This window comes from Podarcis gaigeae (genome assembly GCF_964106915.1).
Source record: "Podarcis gaigeae genome assembly, chromosome: 5".
In the NCBI taxonomy this organism is placed as follows: domain Eukaryota; kingdom Metazoa; phylum Chordata; class Lepidosauria; order Squamata; family Lacertidae; genus Podarcis; species Podarcis gaigeae.
Genome location: NC_139681.1, coordinates 65,400,974 through 65,422,996, shown reverse-complemented (window position 1 = coordinate 65,422,996; position 22,023 = coordinate 65,400,974). Strand labels below are relative to the sequence as shown.

At 40.7% G+C, this 22,023-nt stretch overlaps 1 protein-coding gene across 3 annotated transcripts in view; it reads right to left on the bottom strand.

Annotated features, from left to right (window-relative positions):
- The window catches only part of UBXN7 (UBX domain protein 7), a 28,390-nt gene extending 9,272 nt beyond the window's left edge, over positions 1 to 19,118 (bottom strand). Inside the window, exons 1-5 of one of the 3 annotated variants that reach the window (XM_083738653.1) lie at positions 18,840 to 19,118; positions 12,969 to 13,116; positions 10,801 to 10,868; positions 8,062 to 8,127; positions 3,985 to 4,097 (exon numbers count right to left, since the gene is read on the bottom strand). In XM_083738653.1, coding sequence (XP_083594779.1) covers positions 3,985 to 4,097; positions 8,062 to 8,127; positions 10,801 to 10,868; positions 12,969 to 13,116; positions 18,840 to 18,912 — 468 coding nt within the window. In that variant the 5' untranslated portion in view covers positions 18,913 to 19,118. Of the gene's footprint in view, positions 1 to 3,984; positions 4,098 to 8,061; positions 8,128 to 10,800; positions 10,869 to 12,968; positions 13,117 to 18,771 lie in introns of all 3 variants that reach the window. The other 2 variants (XM_083738655.1, XM_083738654.1) reach the window with 2 other exon arrangements.
- Between the last annotated feature and the right edge of the window lie 2,905 nt (positions 19,119 to 22,023).

Genomic DNA, 22,023 nt, shown 5'->3' with positions numbered 1-22,023 from the left:
AGTGCTATATCAAAATTTGGAATGCTCATATTTCCTGAATAAATAGGGGGGAAATGGTTGGGCTTCCTTAAAAGAGATTTTACTCATGGGTTTGCACCAACTGAATTCTTCACAAAAAGGAAACAATTCCTGATGATTTTGCTTTCTGGAAAATAAGATTTCACTTTGTAAAAGTGAAGTATCTGATCTATTGACTACTGAGTGATCAACGGGATAAATTGTGGATTGCAGACACACTGTCAAATCACGTTTCATAGCTATGCTTTGCAATACTTTTGCATGGGTCAGCAAACAAACAAGTCATTTCTCCCAATCAAAGAAAAAGGGTGTTACATATGAAAAAGGTCTGGAATTTAAAAATTACCATATTTTAAAATGAACATTTGGTACTAAATGCTCAAAAATAAGTGTATATTAAATAATCTTTTAGTTGTATTATGTGAAAAGTATTTAAATCATTTGATACACAAACTATTTGATTGAATCCAAAGTCGCATAATCCAAAATTCCACTCACACAGCAGGGCTTACCCTTCCTCTTCTTCCCTCAATCTGTCTGAAGTGTCCTCAAGTCTCTGGAGCAGATTTCAGAAAGATACAGGGAGGAGAGTAAAGTCCTTTTGTGTGAGTAGAATTTGTTCCACTTGCACACAAACACCACTGAATACAACCCTATGTTTTTAAGATTTTGTTGGCAGACAATAGGCATTTAAGACTGAAATCTGAAATAGTATTCTTGGATTAGAATTACTGCTTACACCTAAACAGTGAAGCGTGGACTCCTCCTACCAACGGCTATTAAAATGTATGTATAATTTATTGTTATAACACAGCAATTTTCAAAGCTAGTATATCTTAGAAATTCACATGGTGCAAACTCAAAAATATCTTTAAATGTGTAAACTTAGTGCTCACATTGTATATAACTAGTGAATTTGCCAATTCATGAATTCAGGGTAATGTATCTTGCTTCTATAACCTGTAGCAGACTGATCTGCTCCAATTTAGGCAAAGTGGCTGTAGAAAAATTTCAAAGTATTCACAAAAGGACATGGATGCTTGACTTTAATAAATGAATTTAATAATTGAATTTTAATAACTGAATTTCTATTTTTTGCTCCGCACTACTACAACCTTAACATATTTCCTGTTTTCTGTTTTCTCTCTATATATAAAGCTACATTTTATAAGGGTATGAAACCCCTCAACTCAGAGAGATGGGCATTAATGCAAGAAAAAAATGACTGCATCCCAGCTTGAGTCAATAGGTTGCTGATTAAATTCCTAACTATACAAAGAAGGCAAAGGAAAGTTAGAACATACCAAGTTGTTGAAGAAAAAGATGCACTCTTATCAATCACTTCTACGTCACTTTGCAGTGCATAGGATGCTTTAAAACTGTATAGCCTCACGACTATCTTATCAGAAACATTAGTCTGAAGTACTGACTTGGCTCAGAATTACCCTTTTAGCTTACTACCAAGCAAGGATTTGAAGCTCATTTTCTCATGTGTGAACATAAGAAACAATAAAAGATACTGGTTTCTTTTTGCTTTAACTGATATACTGCCAACCCTGTCTAGATCTGGAAGAAGATAGAAGGAAAGCAACTCAAAGTAATTAATGTTACAGAATATAAACATTCTTAAAGCTGTGATGGACAAAGGGCCTCCAAGCTCAACAAGACACCACCACTCATGCACCAGACTACCTCTGCATTCACAGTAGTTTAGACATATGTAACTGCATATTGGGTATCAATGGTGATAAAGTGCTGGGAATTTCCATCTGCTTCCTCTCTTCCCCATTCCAATACATGGAAAAACCAACTCATGCCAGTGGTCTAGCTATGTGAGCCGTTTATATAAAAGAGGAAACTCTTGTGAAAATGTGGCTCCTCTTATGAAGAAAGAAAACTATGAGACCGTTGCATCTCATGCCAAGTTTCTTCTTCTAATGTTTATCATAAACAAAATAACAAAATGCATTATTCATTATTACATTCCTATCCCACTTCTCCAAAGAGTTGAAGTGGCACATATGGCTCCTCCACATATTATCCTCGAAACAACCTTGAAAGCAGAGAGTTGGTGACCAGACAAAGATCACCCGGTGAGCTTCATGGCCGAATGGGGATTTGTTAAAAGTACAGTACTGCTTATAACCAGTAAAACATTTCACTCTTATTTTGCCTAAAATGATTTTACTCATTAAAAGGTTTAGATTCTAAAGGTGCTTTCAATGCAATACTATGAGGTTCCAGCACATAACGTAAAAAGAATTGATTGGAAAACATGTGTTGATATGAATTAGAGTCTCCCTGAAGTAGAAACCCACTAGAATCTTACTTTGTAAATCTCTATCATATTATATAGTAAACAGGGTGGGGGGAGTAGACTGCCTAAAGGAACTATACAGCAAGTAAGAACACAAAACATTTTAATATAAAAGGCAATGATCAAAAACTGAAGGAAAATTAATCAGATGCAGGTACATGAAGTTTTATGAGGAACGACTCCATTAAAGACACAGAAGTTAGAGGCAGATTTTTACTCAGGGCAGAAAGAGGTGTCATGACTGAGAGTAAGAAATACTACCACAAATTAGAAGGAACTGGAAGAGGATGACAGAATGTGAACCTTTGAAACCAGCTACACTATCAACCTAAGAGCAGCTTATACACAATTTGTTCAGTACCCCTTGTTTCAGGAGCATAAAGTCAGGGCAAAAAGCACAGCAGATCTTGGTAGAAAATGATTTTTGAAAGTGGTTTCAATGATATGCAGAAATGGAAGGGTTAGAAGAGTGAGTATGATGTTATTTACACATAAAAATATAGAAGTTGTTTAAGTTCTGAAGCTGCAACAGTAATGCTACTTGCAAACAAGGATATGAACATTAGACATGCATCCTTGACCTATTCTGCAGGCCCTACAACTAAAGTTCTTTGATTAACATTCAGTTTGGTTTAGTTCATATTAATGCTATATAAAACAGGAAAGGTGGTTTGTGAGCCCTCTTTAATGGGTGTAAAGTATGTGATAAAAAAACGTTTTTTATGACAATTATTTAATGTTATCCTACTTTGTTCTTTAGCTACAGGTATAACATACTTACTTGTAAGCAAATTCCACTGAAAACCCAATGATATAAGAAGTTAATTAAAAACAAGACAGATAATTTACCAATCAAGCACACTACTGCCTACTTGTTCATAGCAGTTCTTCAGGATTTCAAGCAAATATCTTCGCTAACCCAGCCAAACAGAGACCTTTCCCCTCAAATATCAAGGATTCAACTTATGACATTATATACTTAAAGCCTCCTCTACTTTGGACAAAACTCCAAATATATCAAAACAAGTGGCCGATAGAAGGATTTGACAAGCCTGACAAAGAGAAAGAGCAACACAGTTTTCCAATGAATAGAAACAGGATTTTCCCATCTAATGGAACTACAAACTGAGCCAGAGTATTTCCAGTCCTATTGGGAAGGGCCATAGCATAGTGGCAGAGCATCTATCTTGCATGCAGAAGGTCATTGTTCAATCCTTGGCACCTTCAGATACACCTAGGAATTGTCCCCTGTCTGAAACCCTGAAAAATTACTGCTAGTCAGTGTAGTGTAGGCAATAGTGAGCTGGATGGACTAATGGGCCTAACTCAGTTTAAGGCATCTACTTATACCCCTAATTAGTTACAAATATACATATTGCTCAATTATGGACAACACATCTTAAGAAAAGGGGCGGGGGGGAGAGGATATAGGAGATGGCAGAGGAACACAACCGCAGAAGCGTACTTTTTCAAAAATGAATTCAAATTGCTTAAAAGTTGCCTTTTATATAAATACAACTCATTGCCATCATGCTTAAGTGAATTCTTTAAGCATCATATTAAATTATCAGGCTGCAAATGTACACATACTCACATGCAGCTGGGCCCAGGCTACCACAGAGAAACTATACCAAATCTCAGCAACCTACCGTTTCAAAACTTCCTTTATGCATCAAATCAATTGGAGGCCTGAAGAGATCTGCAAGGGTGGTGAGTTTCTTGTCTATTGCTCCTCCATTCCGCAACTCTTGTTCCTGCCGAACTGCAGAGCCCAGAAGAAGAAAAATAGGAGGTGAACAACATTTTTACTCCAACATGCTAAACTGCTTTTGGCAACTATAAACAAAACATTTGTTAAAAGTGCAGAAAGCTTGTTTTAAAATATGAAATCAGAAAGGGAGAAGAAAAAAAACGGGGGGGGGGGGAGTAAGAAAGTATTGAAGTCACATCTTAACATACTAACAAAGAGTTGTGGGGAATTTGAAAGCTTGCAGACCATTTTATGACATATTGGGTTGGCCCTTATATGGACTTTTGAATTTTTCCTAGGAGCCAACATGACTATCATTACTCTTAGTCTGAAGCATCTTTTTTATTATCCTAAAATATTTTTTTCTGCTAGGTACTCTCTCTCGATAGTCCACTATATATTTTTAAGCTTAAGTCTCACAGTGCAATATTATACATTTGTACTGAAAAACATGCCTCACTGGCCTCAATGAGACTTACTCCCATATAAGTGTCTATATAGAATCACAGCTTAAGCATTACTGAAATATAGCTCTTCGTCTACTGGTAAAAATGCTCTTTCTAATTTTCCTCACCTTAGTGTTAAGAGCAGCATGGTTATATTTTAAAAGCTTAACTGAAAATTCTACATGAGAAGTGTTAAGGGTGATTTCTTTCCAAAATAAGTTTATATAATTGCCAACACACATGGACGTGGGATTATATGCACATCAACCCATTTCAACTGATCAAAATAAACACAATTTGCTACCAAGAAGTCCTCTTATGCACTTACCAAAAGGTAAGGCTGATTGTAAAACTTGAGCTGATATTGGGAAATAGTGATGTTTTAGGTACCTGGGTCCCAAGCTACAGTATTTAGGGCTTTGTATACTAGTACTAACACCTTGAATTGGGCCCAGTAGCTCAGTGGTAGCTAGCACAGTGCTTTCAGGACTGGTGAACGCATGGTGCCATTGGGCAGCCCACTGACCAATCTGCAGCCAAATTCTGTACTAGCTGCAGCCCAACACAGAATGAATGGCAGTAGTCCAGACAGAAGATCACTGGAGCATAGAGTATAATGGCCATGCTATCCCAGTCCAGGACGAACAGTCAAAGCTGGTGAACAAGACTAAACAGGGCATAAGCAACCCTAGCCATAGAGGCCTCTTGAAACTCCAGTGACAGACTGGAATCCAGAAATACTCCTAGACTATGGACATGTGCCTAAAGCCAAAATTGTGTATAGTCAAACCTCACTGGGTTCATTGATGGGGGGACTGCCAAAGTAGTTTCTCCTAGAAGTGTGCCCCCTTTCTATTGTTTTGTTTTGGGGGTTTTTTGTCCCACACATAAGGCTGAGTGTGCACAATTTAAACAAGCTGTTTAAATTGAGAAGGGACAGTAAGCTCTAATATTTAGCCTACTTTGGCAACACTAAAGGCTATTTCCATTTTAAGATGTAATATTTTATTAGATAATCTGGGAGAAACACAAATAGCAAAATCAGTCAGAATAATAAACAACAGAAGACTTGATAGAATCTGGCAATCCAAAGCGAATAGTTACATAGATGCAAATACATTTGTGACTATGAAGCCTCGTTAAGACATTACCCTGTTAAATCTCATATTAAGCTTAAGTATGTTACCTACCTTGAATATAGCAGGTTGGGATGTCAACCAACCAACCAACCAACCAACCCTGAGTGTCACTTTCCAGACTTCACGTATCATAGGCAATTTTATTTACATACTCTAAAGAACTAAACCCACACACCTAGAGATCATTGACACCTTGTTTTAATTAACTTTTCCTTATTGAAAAGGATGATAAAAGCATTTTTGAGGGATAAGGAAAAATATTTTTGATGTTAAAATGAGGGCTGCACCTGTCACAGCTGATCAAGAGTCATGAATATATAGGACATATTTTTTTAAAAAAAACACACACCAATTAACTGAAAAGTTTACTTCTAAGTAGACTAATGCAACAAAGACCTGAATTGATAGAATCCTGATAGCTGTAGTGTTGAACTCTGAGCAATACTCAAAACTAATTGAAGCTAAAATACCTGAACTAGTACATGAGACACCATCAAAAATGTTTAATTGGTACATCTGCTGAATAAGGGTGAATGAGTTTTAATTGTATGAGTACCAAGATGCGTGTGCATGAAAAATGGTCTCATGTACATTGATATGTGTGAACTCCCCAATTGTGGTAACAAGAACAAGAAAGGGGATGGTGAACATCTATCTGAGGAAAAGATGAAAGACAATTATGATGACTAATTTGAAAATGAACAAGCAAGACCATACATGCCCAGGACAAACTACTGCATTTTTCGTCCTATAGGGCACACCGTTTTTTTTTAGGGGGAGGAATGAATAAAAAAACTTTATTTCCCCTCCCCCAGCCGCGGCTGCCACGCCAAGCCTTGCGCACGCCTGCCCGAAGCACGGGGTGCCCTCTGGAGGGCTCTCCGTGCTTCGGGCTGCAGGATGCCGCCCCAAGCCTCACGCGCCCGGCGGGACCTCCCGCCGGGCGCGCAAGGCTTGCGGATAGCTTCCTGAAGCCTGGAGAGCGAGAGGGGTCGGTGCGCACCGATGCCTCTCCAGGCTTCAGCGAAAGCCTGCATTCGCCCCATAGGACGCACACACATTTCCCCTTCATTTTTGGAGGGGAAAAAGTGTGTCCTATGGGGCGAAAAATACGGTAAATAAGCATTTCACTTAACAAGTGAAATCGCGATGTTTCTTGTGAAGTTGCTATAGTTGACACTGCCTTGCACAAAAAGCAGTGAGCCAGAATCAACTCTATGGCATGTCCTAGAGAACATTCATTTCCCTGGTGGTGTGGATGTGTCATTTGGGGTGGTCTAATGCCATTTGGGGTTGCCTAATAACTATAGATCGAGGTCATTGCTCATTAATGCCCTTTGCCCCAAAACAACTTTTTGCCTCAGAGAATGAGGCAAAGGGGAGTTTCTCAGTGACAGAGATGTGATGTAAATTATATTGGCTATTTATTCAGTATTTTGTTGAATAAGGAACTGGGAAACAACTGGCCAATTGCTGGCCAAAAGTTTAATTCCAAACTTTTGGCCAGCAATTTCCCCTTTCTTTTATTTATGCAAACACACCACAACCATTAACACAAGCTTTGATATGACAAAATATTTTTAAAAACAGGAATGGTTTTATTTATTTCTAGTAGAAAAATATACAAGGGCTGGGTCGTATTTCACTTTGTATAGGGTTTTTGAATAAGCAACATGAAGCAGCAAGAGCCCACCCAAAAAAGATACAGACCTCCATGGCAATTCTTAGGACAGCTTAGGGGACAGGTATTTTTGGGAGTGGGGACGTTGTTGCCACTGGCAAAATGAAATGTAGACTCTGGATTTAATAAACCATGCTGCAAAAGAAATCATGCTGCTGCCATTAATTTGGTCTCAAATCTCAATTTAACTTTACATCCAAAATTTTTATTTGATTGTTATTTGAGAAGATGCAGTTTCTTTTTGTATCGTTTTTTCTTTTCTCTCTTTATCTTGACTCTTTTTCCTTTCCTTTTTTCTTCTTTGTTTCCGCTGTAAATGATCTTTTATGTCTGTATTTTAAATTAATAAAGAAATAAAAATCTCAATCTAACTACACCATATCTAACAATTGCAGCCAAAAAGTGAACAACTTGGCTGGCTTCCATAGACTGTTTTTGACCTTCCTGCCCTGATGCCCTGATGCCTTTTTACCTAAAAATTACAGACCTCATGTTTGTAATGCATATGTGGCTATGTTATACATATATGGCTACATGAACAGCCCTTAGTGGGATTTCAGGTTGTTTTTGTGTATATCAGTATGCAGCTCCTGGGTGGGGTACACAATGTGGCCCATAGTACCAGGTCTAAGGGATCCACATTGTTAACCTCTATAAAGCCAATAAACAAAGAAAATGGCATGTGAAGACAATGATTCACAGATACCTACTTGTTTCTGTCTGGAAATCCCGAAAACCATCAAATATTGAACGAGCAGGTCTGCGTCTTTTTGGAGCTTATCAAGAACAGAATTTAAAACTCATATTAGTCATAAGAAACCTCTCAATGGAACTGATTTGTGGTAGAAAAGGCTGAAGCTTCAAGACAGATTTGAACTCATAGTGACCAGGTGATTTGAGAAAACCAATAATGCATTATGTTAATATGTTACACACATGTGCCCATCAGGACATGATGTTCATGTTCCTGGTTATCAGGGTACTTGTAGATGTTAAATTATTTTAAATTTATAGGCTGCTTTTCTGCCTGAAGGCCTTTGTAACACATAAAAACAACTAAAATACAAAAATATGCAACAAAGTATCATAGAAATAATAACACCTGGAACAGCGAAATATATCAGCAAAATGCAACATAGCAATAGAAACCAGCAGCAAAGACCCAGGCGGTAAAAAAAACCCTCATCCAAAGCAAGTGGTACAGCAGAAAATAAAGTTTCCCCAACACGAAGCTCTAGGACAGAGATGGGGAACCCTTTTCTATCCAAGAGTTGCATTCTTACGTTGGCAACCTTTCAGGGGCTGCATACCAGTATTGGAGGCAGAGGCAAACTGAATGGAGCAACAGATAGGACTTTTAATATGTACAATAGACTAAAGTCAGAGGTTTCTACAAATATTCCTCTTCATCCAAACAAGAAAGAGACAATATCTACTTCAAAGACATATTAAGGCCAAGCAAAAGCACTCAAGGTTGATATGGAGCAGGTCAAGTGGAGACTATGGCTTGTGGAAGGGTTGTAGCCTAGGGAGAATTCCAGGGGTCAGCTAGAGAGCCATAGAGAGCAGCTCTCAGCCTCTGGGCCCGAGTGTCCTCTTCCCCTGCTGTAGGGTAGATTGTGGAACACTATCTGGGTGCTAGCACTAACTGGGTGCTACCCATGTAACCCCCAACTGCACTTCTGATAATGGCAACATGCAGCATATGCTGCTTGACGTGATCTCACTATACTTAATGGAGGAACAATTCCCAGAAAAAGGTAAAAGCATGGTTTTGTCCTATTTGTTTAAGCACATGCTATTTGATAAGGCAATTTCTCAAAGTGGATTGAATCAGGAATTAGGCTATGCTTGAAACTTGACACCTTTTGTAGTAGATTATAATGCATAGCATAGCTGGTAAGCCAATGAAAGCATTTGCCGCACTCTTTTTGCACCCAAAAATTGTGTCAAAAATGGCAGACGACAGCTTTAGGGATAGTGAGATTAGTTCTAATAACAATTCAATCTGCAAAGCAAAGCGTGGCCAATTTTGGGGGGCCTGTGGACTCATTTCCAAACTGCAGTAATGGCACCAAACACGCACACACACCACGTCATGGACCTGTAACACTGCCTATAATGTAATGCTTTTTAAAAATCTAATTTCAGTGGAGTGAGGAAATGCTGTAAATGCATGAGAAGGTTTCTGCTGACATGTGTGCCCGTGGTGCACCATGTGGGTGACCCTTGACCTATCTTGTTTCATAAATTATTTTTTTTTAAAAATTAATTTATTTTTAACAATATTGGCTATCCCAATCAAGTGAACAGCATACATTAACCAGATTGTAAGCATGCAGTGAATGTCTATGTTCTAACTGTCGTACTTCATTCTGCTACTTTAGATGCTTTATAGCAAAGACACCTTAAATATACATTTATTGGGGCACCTTAAATACACATTTATTATGACTTAGGCTTTTGCATAGTAGAACCCATTTGCTGTTATTTGCAGCAGCCTAACATGGCTACTGTTCTAACATGTATTCAATACATTACTGCAGCAAATTTATTTATGGCACTTCACCTGTAAAACTGAGGTGCATCTTATGTAATATCTTATGTCAAATGTTAGCTACCGCCCCCAAGTCTGCTGATTTCCTACAGTTGAGTAAGCAGCTTCATGTAACTTCAAGGGCTTCTCACCAGATCTTATGTTGACTTATTACTGCAAAGATACTTTTCAGTGTGTAACTTATAATTATCACATGGCTTCCAGTCATCAAACCCAACTGACCTCTAGAAAATGCATTTCTCATTATATCCCAAAGTAGCAGCCTTTCCTTAAAGAGGCAGGCAGCATTTACTGTTAACTATTCCACTAGATTTTAAGAATACAGCTAATTGGTTCCCCATTAACTTGTTAATATAATGGAAATCTATCAGTACATAATTTTGGAAACTATATTTAGTGGAAGCTATCACGGAAATCTTGGATTTCGGTTTCTAAAAACTCTCAGCTGCAAAATACTCAACAGTACACATTCCATAGCTGCAATTTCTTATGAACACATGTTAACACCATAAATTACTATTTATTTGCAGCCCTTCAGACAGAGTATTTTATTATGGCTATTTTACTATAATATTTTATTGCAAAAATTTTACTAGAAATTTACTTAGCAGCTAGCATTGACATTTTGGCACCGTTCCCTATCTAGAAAACGAGAATAGCAGCAGCAATGAGTATTTGAAATATCATTCCCAGGAGTACCAATTATGTATGCTTAGTTGACAGTAGTGGGAATATGACTTTTGTATAAATACTTCAGTACTGCAAGAGCACATGCTATAACTATAGAGAGAGCAATGGATACAAGCAACCTAGACAAAAGGCAGTTTGGCAGAGTTCTTCCTTCCTTACTACAATATTTGGAAGGGTAAACATTAAAATGAAGCTCACTTACCACCAAATAAAGGCTCAGGTTCTACCAGAATTTCCTGTTTTTGAGGAATAGGTGCTCTTACTTCATCTCTAGAAGGATTAGAAACATAGGTTTTTGAATATGACAGCAAGAGCTATACTACATGCCTCAAATAGGACTATAGTTAAACTAATACTTGGGGTCTACAACGCAGTGGAGGCAGAACAGCATAGGTGCTAACTATGTTGTACAAGGTTTGAAAGTGTATTATTGGAATGGAGATATTCCTGGTAGGTATCAAAGTAAAGATGCTCTTTAGTATATATAAAAAGGGATTGACAGTTAACACATTTTTGTGAGAGCCACCTCTTCTGTTTAACCTATAGATATGGGAATCTTTAGCTCCCATATCTAAGGAGCTGCTAACATATCTTGTTAAATGGGGATGACAGATCGATATGCTCAGAGCTGTACAAAACGGTAGTGGGGGAGGAGGGTAATAATATGAGGAATATAAGGAAGTTGCACATATAATCACATATATAGGGAAAGTATAGGTGCATGCACAGGTGTTCCCGACATAGGCGGAGGGTCTGGAGCCCCACGTGCATAAGCAAAATACGCCTAAGTGGGGAGCACCCTCTAAAAAGCCTCTAAACACCATTTCCCCCTGTTCTCCTGCTTTCTTCCCACACAACTCTCTCTTCAACTGGAGTTGAAGCTCTGTGGCTGGCTGGAGAATGTGTAGGACAGAAGCTGCTGGGTTACCACGTGTCAGCTGTTATGTGGGGGGGGGGTTGAGCAACCTAAGCAAAGCCCCACTACGCCTCCAGTCTGTTTGGGACTTCCTCCACCCTCACTGAAGTCCTCTTTGGGTTCTGGGCAGGATCTCCTTGCAAGCCATGAGGACTCTACAGCAATCTCCCACCATTTCCTGGTTTGAATCTATTTATGTCCCAGCGCCACGAACACATGCGTTCATGTGTTAGTCAATCATGCACAGGTTGGGGGACACCTGTAATTGCAAAGGTCTTGCTGGACCCAGTCCCTATTTCTAAACCCACATTTTTGTTTGGGAGTATGAATAATACATGAAATATTTTTCTAATTTGTGTTGGTTGCCTCTGTCCACATGCAAGATTTATTTTAAAAATAAAATCAATTTTTCCCTTCTTGCCATATAATGCCAAAATTGTACCTCAATTTATTTATTTAGGACTGCATCTAACATTAGAGTAAAAGGTAAAGGGACCCGTGACCGTTAAGTCCAGTTGCGAATGACTGTGGGGTTGCGGCGGTCATCTTGCTTTACTGGCCAAGGGAGCCGGTGTTTGTCCGCAGACAGCTTCCAGGTCATGTGGCCAGCATGACTAAGCCGCTTCTGACAAACCTGAGCAGCGCACGGAAATGCCGTTTACCTTCCCGCCAGAGTGGTACCTATTTATCTACTTGCACTTTGACGTGCTTTCGAACTGCTAGGTTGGCAGGAGCAGGGACAAAACAATGGGAGCTCACCCTGTTGGGGGGATTCGAACCGCCAACCTTCTGATCAGCAAGCCCTAGGCTCTGTGGTTTAGACCACAGCGCCACCCGCGTCCCTAAGATTAGAGTAGACTTATGAAAATAATAGATGTGACTAAGTTAGGTCCATTAATTCCAATGAGTCTACTCTTAGTTGGATACAACATTCATTCATTCATTCATTCATCCATCCATTCATTCATTTCCTGCCCTTCCTCCTAAGGAACACAATATTTAAAACAATGTAAAACAACTTGCAATCATAAACATAAGCTGGGTCCTAAAAACATAAACTTCAAGTGTTACGTATAAATAAATGTATTACGAGCCCCCCTATAAAACAGATTTAGGCAACAAATAGTATGTTCAACTGAAACAACTTTAAAATGTAAGAATAATACTGTAAACAGATGTAGCCTGTCTACAAGTGGAGAGGGGAGAGGAATGATTAAAGTTAGTGCTAAATATAGCACTGTATGAACTGTATCCTGCCTGCACATCTGCCTTGCCACTTCTGACATGTGCAAATTGCAACCTGAACTAAACTGTTAGGTTTCTAGAACAACAGTAAGATTCAAGGAGTTTAGTAACTGAAACTAAGAACATCTACAGAAAAACATGTTGATATCTGCAATTTCCATATTTTAAAGCAAATTATACATCCTATGGATATTCACAAAGTTACATACTCTGCATGTGGTCGAAGGTTTGATACACTTGCAGTACTAGTGCTGGGCTCCTCTGCTATCCCTCCACCATCAAGGAACATAGTGACAGCCATTTCCAGATTATTGTTGCATGCTTCAAGCATATGCTTGCCTGCACTTTCAGTGGCACCTGTGATACAAGGAAAAACAACATTTTAGTGCTCAGATCTTAAAAAGAAATTGGACAATACATGAGATCAGAAAGGTAAGCTTTTTTGTTTCTTAAATATAATGACATTTCATAATACATTTGCTTTGCATGTTATGCTCTTTGAAATATGCAACTGAAACAGCAGCCTACACAAATGAATGAGACAGATATAGATTACCTTTCCCTCTTTTGTATCATGGTTAGTTATTAAGTTATTAAGTTAATAAGTTATTAATACTTATTAAAATTATATACCACCCTTCATCCGAAGATCACAGGGTAGCTTACAACAAAAAACAGCATACGCTGTTCACAAATTTATATGAGCAGCCAATTTTCAGTAAGACAGTTCACAGGGCATTACAATTTACAGTGTCGAAGACCTTAGTCAGGTCAATAAACATCATATACAGGGGTTGGTTTTGCTCTCTGCATTTTTCTTGAAGCTTTTGAGCAGTGAAAATCATGACCACCGAAGGTTGAAAACCATTTTGGGATTCAGGAAGAGTAGCCTCGGATATAGTTAGGAGTTGGTTTGCTAAGATCCTTGCAACAATTTTGCTGTCCGCAGCTAATAAAGATATGCCTTGATAGTTTCTGCAATCCGTTTTATCACCTTTTTAAAAAAGGTTGATAATTTTGGCATCCCTAAAGTCTACTGGGATCTCCTCTCTCCCCCAGATTTTTTCGATGAACTTGTGAAACTGTTGTGTAAGTTCAATTCCGCCCACTTTGAAGACTTCACCAGGTATCCCATCAGGTCTGCTGGCTTTGTTTTTCATTTGGTTAATAGCTGTACGTACACAACTCTCCCAGATTTGGAGATAATGCAAGCTCATCTCTAATTTGTTTTTGCAGAATTTGTGAGAGGGCCTCAGCAGCTACAGGGAAGCTGCTGTTAAGGAGATGCTGGTAATGTTCTTTCCAGCGCAATGCAATAGCTTCTTTATCTTTTAAAAGTGTGGTACCGTCTGTTGAGCATAGGGAGCATACACCATGATTTATTGGCCCACAGATTACCGTATTTTTCGCCCTACAGGACGCACTTTCCCCCCTCCAAAAATGAAGAGGAAATGTGTGTGCGTCCTATGGGGCGAATGCAGGCTGTCGCTGAAGCCTGGAGAGCTCTCCAGGCTTCAGGAAGCTATCCGCAAGCCTTGGGAGCCCGCAGGAATTCCCGCCAGGCTCCCAAGGCTTGCAGACAGCAGCCTGCAGCCTGAAACCCGGGGAGTGCAGCGGAGCGCGCCCCGGGCTGCTCTCCGCAAGCCTTGAGTCGGGGGAAGCTCCTGGGAGGGTATGAAATATTTTTTTCCCCTTTATTCTCTCCCCCCCAAACTAGGTGCGCCCTATGGGCCGGTGGGCCCTATGGGGTGAAAAATACGGTATCTTTGTGGCTTTAAAGCAGCTCCCTGCATCATGAATGTCGGCTAAGTGCTGGATCTCTTGAACTTTTTTTATCCACCAGGTGTTCTTTAGTTCTCTCTGGTTCTTCTTTGAACCTCAGGCTTAGTGTTGGCATAGGGTTTTTTCTTAGTTGCACAGTTCCTATCTCTTTGCCAGATCTGAAAGGCTTTTCTTTTTGTCAATAATGTGTTCAATCTCACTTTCATTCTCATCAAACCAGTCCTGGTGTTTCTTGGTTTGGTATCCAATAGTTTGTTCACAGACTGCAATAATGGATGTTTTTAGTCCAGTGTTCCTAGATGTTATCAGGGAACTCTGAAAGAAGCTGGTCCTTAAGATTGGAAGCAATCCCACTTTAATAGGAGCTTGAAGGTCTTGAGTGTTCATTTTGTGCCTTGGTTTCCTTCCTTGAAGCCAGCATTGAGGTACAATCTTGATAGCCATCATGGAATGTATTAATCAGTGATCTGTCCAGCAGTCATCGGCACTCGTCATAGCTCTGGTAAGGAGCACATTGTGGCGATCTTTAGACGATTACATAGTCTAAGAGGTGCCAGTGGTTCGACCGAGGATGCCTCCATGGCGTTTTAAATTTATTTATTTTGTTGCAAGAGTGTGTTGGTAATAACAAGGTTGTGCGCTGCACATATAGTCAAAAGTAAGATTCTATTCTGGTTGCTGTTGCCAGTTCCTTCTTCCCAATAGTTCCAGGCCACAGATCAAAATCTCACTAACACTTGCATTAAAATCACCCAGGAGGATAATTTTATCCTCCTTAGAGGTCTCTGATAGGATGGCATCCAGCTGAGAATGAAAATTTTCTTTAATGTCTTCATCGGCATCCGATCTTCAAGTTTCTTGAAGCGCAGAAATATCGAAGTATTCTCTTGCAATGGTGGCAGTCCTGCATTTGGGATGCTCATTACCTCTGCTGTCTAACGAAGTCAGTATATTCCATGTTCCAAAATTCAATTGTCTTTTATGACCACTGGGGAGGCACACAATGCTTACAGCACCTTTTCTAGACCTCCCCCTTTTTGGGGTGAGCAGAGTGGATCCTAAATAGGACTGCTATGTTGTGGATACAGCTGCCGAGCTACTCAACTGCCTCATTCCTTGAGTCAGAACGAATGAATCTGCATGAACTGCCCATCTGCCAGTTCATGACTAGTGGCTTCCAGATTTCATGGTCCTGCCCCCATTACCATTTGCCAATCGCCATGGGCCTTTTTTGGGTTTGGGATCGGTTTTTGGATGATGCCTGTGCATAATTTGTTTTATGTGTGTAGATCAGTGCACGCTGACCAACACAGTATCTTCGCAGTAATGCTCTATTCTGATGGCATGAGTATCACGAGGACCGGTAAATTTTTATCTGCTGCAGCCTTCATCTGCCTTCACAGCCGTTGTAACATACTGCTTGTTATCTTCTGCCTGTTCTGTCGTTGAGGACTTCTAGGATCATTCTTTGTCTAGTTCCTCCCTTTTGACCTTACCACCTTGGGTGCCCTGCTGGGAGTACAAGACTCCCAACAGCTTCACTCACAAGGGTCATAGGAATGTGCAAGCCCACTCATCAAGACAAGGTGATGATCCAGTGGGGTAGATCATCATTAAACAAGGCAGAACAATCAAAAGTAACTTGAGTGGTCAGTTCTGCTTCACTCCCATGTAGTCCAGGCAGAAATTAAAGGAATAAGTGAATATGGCACCTCCCATAGATAAGGTGCCTTTTAGCTGGGGCGAGAAGGACTCCTAGCTATATTAAAATACCCCACAAGTATAGGGGATCATTCAGCTCAGTGCACCATCTCTCCTCTTTCCATGAGCTATAAACAGTTAAACCAATCCTAGTATGCCTTCCCAAAAAATAAGTTCTCTTGATTTAAGAGGATATGCTTCAAAGTAAAAGAGCTTAAGATTCCTGCCACACTCTCTAGTTTGTACTATCTAGAACTTCAGCATAGCATTAACATACATATTGAGGTTGCAGCTGCAAAACTTATTTTCAGCTCATACATCAGTTGAAAACAGATATAAAACAATTTATATTTGTATCTAAACAGTCTTCCATTTTACACCTCGGTGCTTTGGATCATGTATGATGAGCATTCATTTAAATATGGTCAAATTCATCTAATTAAAAATTCATCATTAACCCTTAAACAAATAAAACTATTTATGTGTATTTTTATTATCTTAATGGACATGAGAAAGTTGATGAACAGGATTATGCATCCCAATTAAGAACTCTTCCCAAGGAACATTTTCCCTGACAGACTGATAAAAGGCGATAAATATTTTCTTGGTATATACTAAGATACATTTGTCTCCTTTTAATAGATGATATGCACTTCCTTACATTGAAAGGAAGTTAAATAGTGAACTTGACCTTTTCCTTTTTCTAAAAAGGCAGTATGATTCCGTTTTCCTCTCTTTACTTAATTCTAAATATGTTTTAAGATGTGAAATTTAGTAAAATTATTCTCAGCCACAATACTTGATGTAGGCCTGTTGTATCCACTACAAAATTAACACAGCAGCAAGTAATAACACCAGAATGATTTACAACTATACAGTGCAGTAATATTGTAATTTTTTGTCCCACAGTAAATCTGAACTTACAATAAAAGTTAGAAAAAGTACAGTCAATTGTATCTTTGTTATTCAACACACTTTTAGAGATAATAGTTCCCCACGCCCACAAAGGAGGCAAACAGAAAGTTCCAATTACATCACTAGACTCTACCCAGTAAAAAAAACACCTTCCTAACAAACAATACCTTGCTAGGATAAAGGGAATACTGAATACTATTATGGTCACTTAGGAGTTCTAACACCACATTTCAAAGGTACATTAGCTTCCCTAGGGTAAAGTTACTTTGACGTTAAGGATTCAGTAGCACAGACCAATTAAAGCAAGGTGATTTAACTTGGTGCAACAGATTATGAAAACAAAAAACAAAGATCTGCCTCTTGCAGCACCAGTTTAAACTGTTCATGTAATCTAACAAAGTTTACAGGGCAATTTTTTGTATATCTACTCAGAAATAAGTGCATGTAGAATTGCAGCCTTAATTTGTCAGTGAGTCCTAGAAAACATGGGGGGGGGGTAACTTCATCTCAGGAAAAGGCTGGAAGGTTGGAGAAGACTGCTAAGTGGTGGCCTAAGAGAAATTTGTAAAATTATGAACAATATATAGACAGTATTATCAGACGTTCTACTCTTTCAAGATTAGTATTCAAGATCATTAAAAAAACTGACAGGCAGTAAGTTCAGGACAGAAGACGGACTTATTTAAACAGTTCACAATTAATCTATGAAATGCCTTGCCACAAGACTGTCACTACCCTTAGAAACAATGTGTTACCACTAGCTGCCTCCCCCCATGCCCTGAAATATCCATTGAAATAATGTCCATGTTCAATAATCCATTGAAATAATGTCCATGTTACATTAGTAGAACTGTATTTTGTTGTCTTTATTATGTGCATTGCCTAATTCATGCAGTTACAAATTTTCTCAAATACCCAGGTATAAAGTCCTGTAGAAATTCTGTTTCGTATCTGATAAGAATGAATACTTCTGTGGGATATTCTTCCTCTCACAACTGTAGGGAGTACGTATACCCTTCCTTATCTCATTATCAGCCTATTAAAAATGGATTTTTGCTCTACTGCATTACTTGTGTAATGCAGTAGAGCATTACTACCCAGCAGCACAGAAAGCCAAAAAAGAAGGGAGGTCGGGAGAGGAGCTTTTATCTCAGGAAATGAAACAGAACGGGCATTTCTAAGCGTCAGGTCTCGTTCTTCCCTCCACCCCCCCCCCCAAAGGCAACGATCAAGCCTCAACTCCCAACTCCTTCTGGAGGATGTGACACTGCGGCCCGCTTGAGCGCTCTCCTTTTCGCTCTCTGGGAAATGCATACTCGACCCCATCTTATGCCCCCCCCTACCTTCCTCCACAAAGGAAATTCCCCCTCAACTCCCCGCTGCACCTCGTACTTGCCCTTACCCGAGGCAAAGCACAGCCCCGGGCCCCTATTTCGATTCCCTCCACACAATCCCGTTTTCCACAGAAGAACCGCCACCCCCTCCCCGCTCCCCCCGCCCGCTCCCTCTGGGTCTCTCTCTCCTCTCTGCCTGCCGCCAACTCCGTCACAGACGTCGCCCTCCTCTCCTCTCCTCCCCCGACCCCAAGCAAAGCCCCTCTTCCCCCAGCCTTACATCCCGCCCCATAGCAGAAACGGCTCCAGCCCTCGCTTAAGCTTATTCCGGGTTTTCGCGCGCCTCACCCGTGATGGCGGTGAATTGCTGGATTAACCCCTTCAACGCTGAGGCGGCAGCGGAGCCCCCGGGCGCCGCCATCTTGCCGCCTCTACCGCCGAACAACAACACCCGCCACCTGCCGGCTGCAGTGCGCAGGCGCAGAACCACCGCAGCCCAGTTTCCCCTTGCTCGCTTTCAACTTCAACAGTCAAGCTTTATTGGGAGCGCGACGCTGCGAGACACAGGGAAGAGGAAGAGGGGTTCTGTGTACCGGTGCTCGCGCTCCTGCCGTCCGCCCCCAACAGATGGCATCCCAGTCGCTGATCGATGCCCTCTAGCGGTCGGCGGATTGCATTTCCCCCTACACTCGCGGCCGGCGGAAGCCGCTGGGAGATAACGTGGAAACCGAGGAAGTGGCATCGCAGTTCTCCCGCGGGACTCGGGGGAGGAAGAAGGCGCTTCATGGCAGCTCACGCCTGTTTCCATTTCTGGGTTGTGTCATTATTCACACAAGAAATACATATATTTTTAGGTAAGGTAAAGGTCTAGGGCGGTATGTTATTGTTATTGTTGTTATTATTATTAATAGTAACATACCGCCCTAGACCTTTACCTTACCTAAAAAATTATTATTAAATTATTATATTAAAATATATTATTATTATTATTATTAATAATAATAATAATAATAATACTGTCAGGTGTAGTGGCGAAGTCCTGCTTCCCTGGCATGGGCGTAGCCAAGGGAGGCGGGGGGGGCAGCTGCCCCCCCACCAATAAAAACACATAGCTAGCTGAGGTTCTTCCCCCCCCACTCAACAAAATCCTCGCTATGCCCATGCCATGTTCCCTGAGGTAGATATTGGAAGCACTGCTGCATGGTGCTTCCATGCAGGGTTAATTCGGTACAACTGATGCAGAATACAGCAGCCAGGTTGCTCACTGGGGCAAGACAGTTGGAGCATCTAAAGTGCAAGTACAGTGGTACCTCGGGATGCGAACGGGATTTGTTCCAGAGCCCCGTTCACATCCAGAAGCAAACGTAACTAGCGATGGCACATCTGCGCACACGCACGTCACTTTTCCGCTTCTGCGTGTGACGTCATTTTGAGCGTCTGCGCATGCGGCAAAACCCGGAAGTAACGCGCTGTTACTTCCGGGTTGGCACGGAGCGCAACTCGAACGCGCTCAACATGAAGCATATTGAACCCGAGGTATGACTGTAGATAAATAGGTACTACTGAGGCAGGAAGGTAAACGGCGTTTCCATGCACTCCATCACGGTCCTCTCATGTGCCAGTAGTTTAGTCATGCTGGCCACGTGACCCGGAAAGCTTCTGTGGACAAATGCTGGCTCCCTCGGCCTGAAAAGTGAGATGAGTGCCACACCCCATAGTCACCTTTGACTAGACTTAACTGTCCAGGGGTCCTTTACCTTTACCTTACCTAAAAATACTTAAAATACTCCTCCTCCCCCCCTGCCCCGCATATTCACTGGCCTGGACCCTGTGATCATCAGTGGAGGCCTTTCTTCAGAGGCAATGCAAGAACAGGCCTTTTCCGTGGTGGCTCCTCACTTGTGGAATGTTCTCCCACCAGAGGCTCACCTGGCACCTTCATTACTTATCTTCTGATGCCAGGCGAAAACATTTCTCAGTAACTAGGCCTTTTAAAATCTATTTATGGGAGTGGGGTTTATTGGTTTGTTGGAGGGGGGGTTGTTATGTATTTTCTGCTCTCGTTTTGTATTTTTATGTTGTGAACTGCCCTGTCATCTTCAGATGAAGGGTGGTATACAAATCTAATTAATAATAGTAATAATAAAGAATGGGCCGTCATCACCAACCGCTTCATGGAAAGTAATGCACAGCCACAGAAAGTAGTGGGACTGACATGAGCTGCCTTCAAGTGGAGTCCCCATGGCACCACCTTGAAGAAAGCCAGATGCACCCTCTCCTGGTGGGCCACATAAGCACAGTCATGTCCAGCTGAGCTAGGTAAAAAAATCTGGAATGGAAATAATAGCAATCATTTTTGTATATTGCTTTCATACAGTATCTGTTCTAGTATCAGTGGAGTACTTAGATAAATATATACATTTGCTCCTCCTCCTGCCGGACTTATGCCTCAAAGTGCACTACTACATTTTTTACAATTATCCTATAAGCCATGGACAGCCAACATGGTGCCCTCCAGATGCTGTTGGACTAAATTCCCAGAATCCCTGACTACTGGTCACCATGACTGGGGCTGATGGGAATTGTAGTCAAACTTCTGGTTACCTCTGCTGTATAGGCATCATCATATAAGGTAAATCAGTATTTCCCACATTGCAAAAAGGACTGGTGCTTAAAGCAGTTAACCTAAGGCTATCTAGTTGATTCATGAAGTGAGTTTTGAAGCTGGGTCAGGTCAATTTGATTCCTAGTTTCCTAATCCATGACTGGAAGAAGTTGAAGTATGATGGAGCAGCACATGCAGCCGTGCTTGCACCAACCAAGGTGAAAGGTAGAAGTAGCAGGGAAAGGGAAGGTCTTGCATGGACTCTGGAGGCCCTTTTTGAGATTTTGGACAGTCCCGCAAGATCTTGTGAGACCTCCCCAGAGGTCAGTCAGAAAGCTTAAAAGCTCTTTCCGCACAGAAGAAACCCAGTGTGCAATCTGTACAATTGAGTTCTGACTGGCCACCAAACGCGTAAAGCTGTGATTGTGCAAGTTAAATGCATGCAAGTTGTAAGTCAACTATGTTTCTGATGTGGAAGTGAGTTCTGTTGCTTTTATAGCCAAAACTGTGAAATCCATGCACAAAATGGCAGTATCAGCATGTTGCTCTGAGGTTTGAAAATCTTAGAGGGAAGACCCCCCCCCGAATAGTCTAATGAGTACTGAACATGTTCAGTGGTCACAGAATACTGTTGATAAAAAATGGAAAAATGGGTGTGAAGGTATATCAAATGGGGTATCATGAAATTTTTAAAAACCTATAAATAACAATTAGAATGTCATTGAAGAGGGTATGGCTGACTGGAACACTGAGCAGGAACACTCCACAATTCTAAATTAGTATGATAAATGCATTAAAAGCTTATTAAAAAATGGTAGGCAGACCACCATGATAATCTCTCTGAAATGTGCAAAATTTGTTTTTAAAGTGAATTTAATCAATTCTAACTACAAAAAGTTATTGTTACAGTTTTCTATAAAGTGTACC